This window comes from Atta cephalotes (assembly GCF_000143395.1).
Source record: "Atta cephalotes unplaced genomic scaffold scaffold00031, whole genome shotgun sequence".
In the NCBI taxonomy this organism is placed as follows: domain Eukaryota; kingdom Metazoa; phylum Arthropoda; class Insecta; order Hymenoptera; family Formicidae; genus Atta; species Atta cephalotes.
The window spans coordinates 1,065,993-1,073,608 of record NW_012130095.1 but is presented as its reverse complement, the minus strand read 5'-3'; the positions used below and the strand labels follow the sequence as shown (position 1 = coordinate 1,073,608).

The 7,616-nt window shown below is 31.5% G+C and overlaps 1 protein-coding gene across 1 annotated transcript in view; it reads right to left on the bottom strand.

Moving 5' to 3' along the window:
- LOC105620942 overlaps positions 1-7,421 on the bottom strand; it is a 10,093-nt gene extending 2,672 nt beyond the window's left edge. Inside the window, 3 exon segments of the mRNA XM_012202419.1 lie at positions 231-404; positions 2,187-2,283; positions 7,410-7,421. Of these exon segments, the coding sequence (XP_012057809.1) occupies positions 231-404; positions 2,187-2,283; positions 7,410-7,421 (283 nt within the window).
- Between the last annotated feature and the right edge of the window lie 195 nt (positions 7,422-7,616).

Genomic DNA, 7,616 nt, shown 5'->3' with positions numbered 1-7,616 from the left:
AACTATATATATATATATATATATATATATATATATATATATATGTCTAAATGTAATACTGTAATTATCCCGATCTTTTAAATTCAATTCTTTTAAATTCTTTACATATTTTCGCGTTTTCTTTAGATGTCTTTGAATTTTCTGTCATCTGTGTTGTTTCAACCTTAACTTTCTCAACCAAGTTGCCGATTTCTCCTAAGATCGATCTGTGTAATGTCCTTTTCACCTACCAGCGCGTATGATGTCGACGCCAGTAGGACACCAGCGTTCACCATGCCGCAATAAGAGCAGGATCGTGTTGTTTCCTAGTGTTTTGAAGTACTCGCCGTCCTCGACTTGCGTGCCGTCCGACTCCAAAACTAGCGAGACATTCTCGTTTTGTGGTACACCCAGCTTTTCCTTACCTGAAAGCAAGGGTTGGCCGAGGGTTGGGGTGTCAGATAGTGTTCAGGCATAGTGATAACGCTTTAACGACAATGTGTGGGTGTGTGCGTACGCGTATGTTATATATTCCTGAGTGAGTGTGCATATGCGTGTGCCACGTGTCGCATGTACTGTTTAATCGTGTGAATGAAGCAGTTGCGAATAATGGTGGTGCGTCCTCGAACGAACGAATGAACGAATGGCGCTTTGTTTCTGAGAAATGTTGCGAGAAATGTGTGTTGCGAGAGCGACACTTTCAAAGGAACTTTACAGATAATGCAATTCCGTGCTGTGATACGCCGCGCGGAAATATTTCCGACCGGAAATATTTCTTCGTCGGTCAGCCGGACAGGTGGAAAGAGAGTGCTCCGGAAGGACAATGCGTATGACGCTTACAAAAGTTATCCCGAGTATAATACGTATCGATTTTTTACAATGAGTCTAACATCTTCTAAAGTCTTTCTGAGATTTTTTTAAAGTCAAGAGGTAAACCGTTGATCAACAAAATTGTGTTTACTAATGCTTACTAATGCCTATAGTAATGCTTAAGTAATGTTCAAATTTTATGCTCACTAATGCCCAAATTTTATGCCCATTTATGCCTTAGTAATGCTCATTAATGTTCTAGTAATGCCCATTAGAAAATCCTAAAATGAAGCGAATTCCGACGAAATCACCAGAGCTCGCTGTTTTACAGCACATCGACATATCTTATATATAATACCACATCAATATCTCACAAACTATAATGCACACAGTTGCACGTTCGTGTAAATTTTCATATAATAAATTCGTTGCAATAAAGTGTCTAACAAGGAGAGATTCACATAAATATTTCATGGATTTTGATCAGCTTTTGCATGATTATTCTGGGGCACCAAAAAATAATCTCTGTGAGTCTCTCCTTGTAAGTCTAATTCCAAAAACTCAATGTTGTTTGTTCATGCGAACTATTTGTTTATGGACAATTTTATAAGTACAGATTACAAAGCTTTTATATCAAGCAAATATTAAGCTATTATTATTAAGCTCTAATGCCATATTGGACTAAGAAATGGTAAAGATCTTAATTTAAACAATTTTTTTTCGTTCTCGACATAAACTCCATCTCACAGACACGTATTAATGCATATGTTTTAATCCTGGAAAATGATTTTCAAATTTATAAACAAGGAAAAAAGTAATTGTTATATAAAAATTATATTTGATTGGTAATACAGATGACTTTAGGATCCCCTTAATGTTCTAGTAATGCATAGCCTCATACCGCTTAATATAATACACAATTCTCTTAAGTAATGCTCAATAATGTTCAGTAAATTTGTACACAGTAATGCTTCTCAGTGATTTACTCCTTGTTTAAAGTCTTAAAAAAGAATCTTTTCAATTTCGAAAAAATATTCTATGAAAAAAAGCGATTCTTGTAACTAATAACTTGATTTAATAACTTGAATATCTTAAAAATAAATATATTACATATTGTATAACATGTTACTATTAATTTGCAGGAAACAATAGATAGATGATAAGTTATTATTTCAACAATATTTATTCTGTTAAATTAGATATTTTGGAAGCGTAATACCTTTAAAAAAGATGCAAATTATTTTAATAATAATATACGTGTAAGAAGCAAGTTAATGTCTAATAAGTATTTTTAATTTAATGTCTAATAATAAGTTTGTAGCATAATGCATTTTGACTTTTAATTGTCTTTGCTTATAATTTAAATAAATAATTTCTTAGATTTAGATCTTTCTCACCTCGAACAATCAACTCTTCGAAATTGCTAACGACCAGTCCTTTCCTTACGTTACGCCAGCTGTCCCATATCTTGAAAGGTCTCTTGGTCCGTAACTCCTGCGTAAAAATTATATAATTAGCATTAATATCAGTTACAGAGATCAAAACATGAGTAATTATTATATATATATGTGAATTATTTATTATTTTTGAATCAAAAATAGAATGATAATTTAGAAAAATATTAAACATATATACTTAAAATGAAAATCAAAAGAGAAAGACAGAAATGCTTATATGATAGAAAGGGCATGACATCTGACATCATTAATTTTAGTGCAGTGAAAAAAATGCCGGTGTACTGCACTTTAATGCATGGTAAAGTTAAAAATGGCTGACATTTACAATTTATTTATTGACCTTAAATGTTCTCCGGAAGCTCGTGCAACTTGCAGGCATTTAAAGCGCTTTGTAAAAATAAAGATATTCAACATAAGAAAAAAGGCAAAATAGCAAACTTCTGTTGGTATTAGTTAAATCACGCAATTTATATAATAATTTTAGTTTGTAAAACGTAACACATACATATATGTGTGTGTTTAAAATTTGCAAAATTTATAAATATATGCATAAATGAAAAAATTATTAAAATAGAATTTTCTTACATTTTGTAGAATGTGTGTGTGTGTGTGTGTGTGTGTGTGTGTGTGTGTGTGTGTGTGTGTGTGTGTGTGTGTGTGTGTGTGTGTGTGTGTGTGTGGTAAGAAAGAACTAAAGAGATTTTGCAAATAAGAAATGATTCATACACAAATTAAAAATAATTCGCGACAAGAAAAACGAGTGAAAGCTAAAGAGCTGAACCCAAGTAACGCTTGTCGCCCAGATGTTAAATGGAGTAAATAATTTTCCAGTATGCTTCGTACATATAGTCGCCATATAGAACAGCTAATAAATAAAATCTCGCATGTAAAATTATCGAATATTTCACTATTTAAAAAATTTTTAGTACAACACCGCGACAGGATTGCATCTTACATTTATTTATTTGTACAAATATGGTACAAATTTAAGTGAAAATTAAAAATATAACATGCAGAACACACATACAAGATTATAAAAATTAGTTTAAGTCCACTAACATACGACTATAACTAACAATCGAAATAAAATAAAATAATATAAAAATACAATATAAAAACAAAATAAACAAAAAAATATAAAAATAATTACAAAACGAAAATGAATATTTAGATTAATGCAATTACTGCATTTGGGAATTTGAGAGTTTAATGATTTTCCCCTAATCCCTTCTCTCAAGTCTTGAAATTTAGAAATTTAAATATTTAAATATATTTACAATTTCTGCAAGCATTCAAAATTTGCAACGCAAATTTTTATACTTATGTTAGATTTACATATATATCAAATAGCGAAGAACTAATTTATATCCAATTGATTACAATAAAGTGATTACATCTGATACAATATTCTAATGATATTGAAAATATAAATATAATAATGCGGGACACTTACAGCAACGTATTTTTCCACGAACTTTCCACTCGAAGACGTTTTTTGAGAAGTGAATTATTTTGTTAATTTATTTTAATTTACTCGATTTATTTTAGAGGTGCATTTACTCCATATAATTTATTCGCGAATATTCGCTTCTGTCTCGTTTGCACTTTATCGTACTTCGCACTGTGAATAAGTACATCTGCACTCTTCGATCGGCGAGATTGCATCCCGACGTCGCTAGCGATCTCGAAATAATGCGAGCCGAAAGGGTGCATTATGTTTGAGATTGTATCCTTAGTCCTCAACAGGGTGGCGCTAAGGGTACGAGACGCGTGCGCAGTTTATGATCGAAAGCACTGACCTGATTTAACCGGTCTTAACTTGTAATATCGCTTATTTATTCTGTGCACAGTCGGATTGTTCATTGTTCATACTAATATATCATTATTATATTTATTAAACATTTATAATTATTAAATACGTCCACCAGAGCAAGGTAATGTACATCATATACGAATGTTCGATTCAACTGGATATAAAAAATTATTATTTAATTTATTTATTTTTATTTTGTATAAACAAATTATTTGCATTTTTATTTTTTGTTATCTTTCATATTTTATTATTCCTTAAAACTAAATATTTCAAAATTAAGAAATACCAGAAATTAAACTACAACGTTTCAAACACTTTTATGCTTTTTTTTTCTAATGATCCGAAATATTCGAAAATCTATAGATCTAATTAATTGAAGAAAATTAAGAAAATTGCAAAAATACGTAAACAATTAAAAGTGACACACAAGTTTATATAATAACATGATAATAATCTAAACAAAAATAATAATTCACGAAATGTTGCATAAAAATATAAAAAAATTGAACAAGAATCAAAGAAAATTCAGAATTTAAGATCAGATTTTGAACACACAAAGCGTGTGTTCAAAATCTGAGAATTTAGAGATTTTAAAGGCCTAAAATTGAATGTTTATCTTAACTATATGAATATCAACCTCTCCCACGTAATAACCCCCTCGCTTCCACGAACTCGCTGTGGAAGGAACTTAGTAAACATCGCAATGTGCTAACGAGCAAATAGGGAAGCCGCCTGCAGCTGCAACGCGAATGTACCCAGGTGCATCCCTTAACGAAGTATCGTTTAGAACCGCTGCCGTCGACTACTATGAGAATTTTTGATTTACTTAAATCCGTCATACTCGGAGGATTTTAAAGTAGTGAAATTTGGAATATTCAACGAGCCAAGAATAATACTAAACAAATATTAACGAAACATTTCTTTTATAATGAAGCGATATCATTTTATAATGCATTTGCACGTTCTCAGATATTCGCCTTAATTAAGATTATTTATTTGTGTTAAATATATATATATATTTTTTTAAGAAACATAATAATTCGGTTCTGTACAAAAGCTATTCGTTTAATGGGTTATTTCTGTGTATAGATTCATTATTATTAAATATATTATTAGATTGCCAACGTTTCGTAAACATTGCAGTTCACTTCATCAGAGCGAGGAGCAACCTGATACTAAAGCTAATTCGATTCTGCATGTATATTTAGAAATCTTTTCTTGAAATTATTTATATTATTTATATTAAAAATTTTATATATATAACCTGTACAAAAGTGTAGATTTCTTCATAAAAATTATAAATCATAAATATTATAAAAACTCAGATGTTCTTTACAAAAAATTTAAGATTCACCTTTTCAAATTCATTTTTAATATTAATAAAAGTTATTTAATAAAAAGTTTATAATTGTACAGTTCATTTAATTATTTATTACATTTGAATTTGTTTTTTTTTTTTCATAAATTGTAATATAGAGCCAAAGTGCAAATCCGGAAAAAATCTTTTTTGGAATATTTCGGGAAATAAAATTGTAAATACGACAAAAAACTTCTGCAATGAAACAAAAGATATGGAATTTTATGAAACGTGAAAAACGATAGTAAAGATTTTGCATGAAAGAATCCGCGAACGTGCAGAACGACGAGAAGAATTTTGCGAGCATGCAGAACATACAATAAGGCACAGAGCGTTTTCCGAGCGAGAAAAGCATTCCAACAACGAAAAAGTAACATTCTCGCGACTCTGCTTTGTATATAATTTTCAATATAAACAGGTCGAGAAAGAATATTGCAAAAAGTATATTGAATTTAAAATTTTTATCTTGCGGACTTCTTGAAGAAGATTCCAACTAATGATGATACAGGGATTTCAGGGAATCCTACAAATCAGTAAAACGGAATCTATGAACGAATAAAATAGGGTATATTGTAAGAAGGCAATGAGGACGAGTCTATATGAGCGAGAAAAGCATGAAGAAAGTTTCTAACAGTAGACAAAACGGATGCAAGAACTCTGTGAAAACATAAAAGCGACGAATTAGTTTTTATTAAGGAATAAAATGAATGAAGCGAATGTTTTCAATGGAAAAAATATTATAGAAGAATCTACATATTAAAATGATAAGGAAGATTTTACTGATGCTAAAAACCTCTGTAAAAAGTTTTGTTAATAAGAGATAAATAAAATATTAATAATAATTTCACAAAGAAGATTTTAATCATTCAATATAAAATAAAATAATAAGAAATTTAGGAATTAAAAGAAATAATAATGAAAGTTTTTAGAAAATATACACAGATAAATATTAATCAATGCTTTTAAGATAATAATTAGAAATTATTTTAAAAAATAATTATTAATAATTAAGAAAAAGAAATATATATATATATATATATATATATATACAAAGAGTATGCCAATAGAAAGAATTATTACTAATTAACACAAAGAATCATGATGAAATGCTACTCTACAACAAAAGAAAATATGAATTATAAATAAGAAAAAATCTTAAATATTCCAGATCCGATTCTCTATTTATTAAAAGATACGTTCGAATATGTTTCCTTTTTATTTATTATTCCCTTTAGAAATCGTGGATTGTGATAAACGACTTGAATCATACTGAACATATCCACAAACTAGGACAACAGCAGTATCTACAGCAGTATCTACAACTATGTGCTTTCATATTACAAATGAAGAAAAACCGTATCCATTACAATGGTGCGAATGTTTAGGAATTTCAGGAATCGAGAAATGTAATCCTCTCGGTATCTTAATCAAGATAGAATTCTAAGTACACACACGACATAATTCAATAAAGCGAAATAAATCCTTACGAAAGCAGACGTTCAAAGTTATGGCAAGGATTAATCGCGAAGGATACTTCAAGCAAACAGAATCCTGCAATCGGGAGGTTTCAGAAAAGGCAATCTCGCAAGCACACAGAGATGTCCCGAAAAAGCGAAATGAAGCGCGATTTTATGAGCGAAAAAGTGGAACATTCGCGTGAACATTTCTTTATGGAGAAATGCGTATCTATCGAGAAGGAAGGAGCAATCTAAAGGGCTTGTCCCTTCGGCCTTGTCAAAAGGGTGATGCACTTTGGGAGGAGGAGGCAAACTGAGGACCGATCGTCGGGTGTCACGAGGTCACGTGAAAATAGGTCATTGAGAGGCGTCCTCTCCGCGGAGAGAAAACTCTCACAACATCAATGATTTCTCTCATTCACGATACAAATAAGTAGCAATTCTCCTTTCCTCTCCCTTCCTCCATTGCAGAAGTGATTTGCAGGGTGGATGCTGCATGCGCGTGAGAAAGGAAGCTGCCGGAAGGAAATGCGTACCTCTCTTGCCATTACGTCATAGCCCTGCAGGTAAGGAACCGTCCCAGCAGCAAACTCGCGGCTTTATTCTGAAGGAACGACCACCAAGGCGAAAGTGAAGAAGGTTGCACGTCGCATTATATATCGGAGGATGCTGCTCTCTGGTCGCGCTGCTGTCCGCCCAGCTTGCTCGTGCGTACACCCTCGCAAGATTCTCTCTCTCTCTCT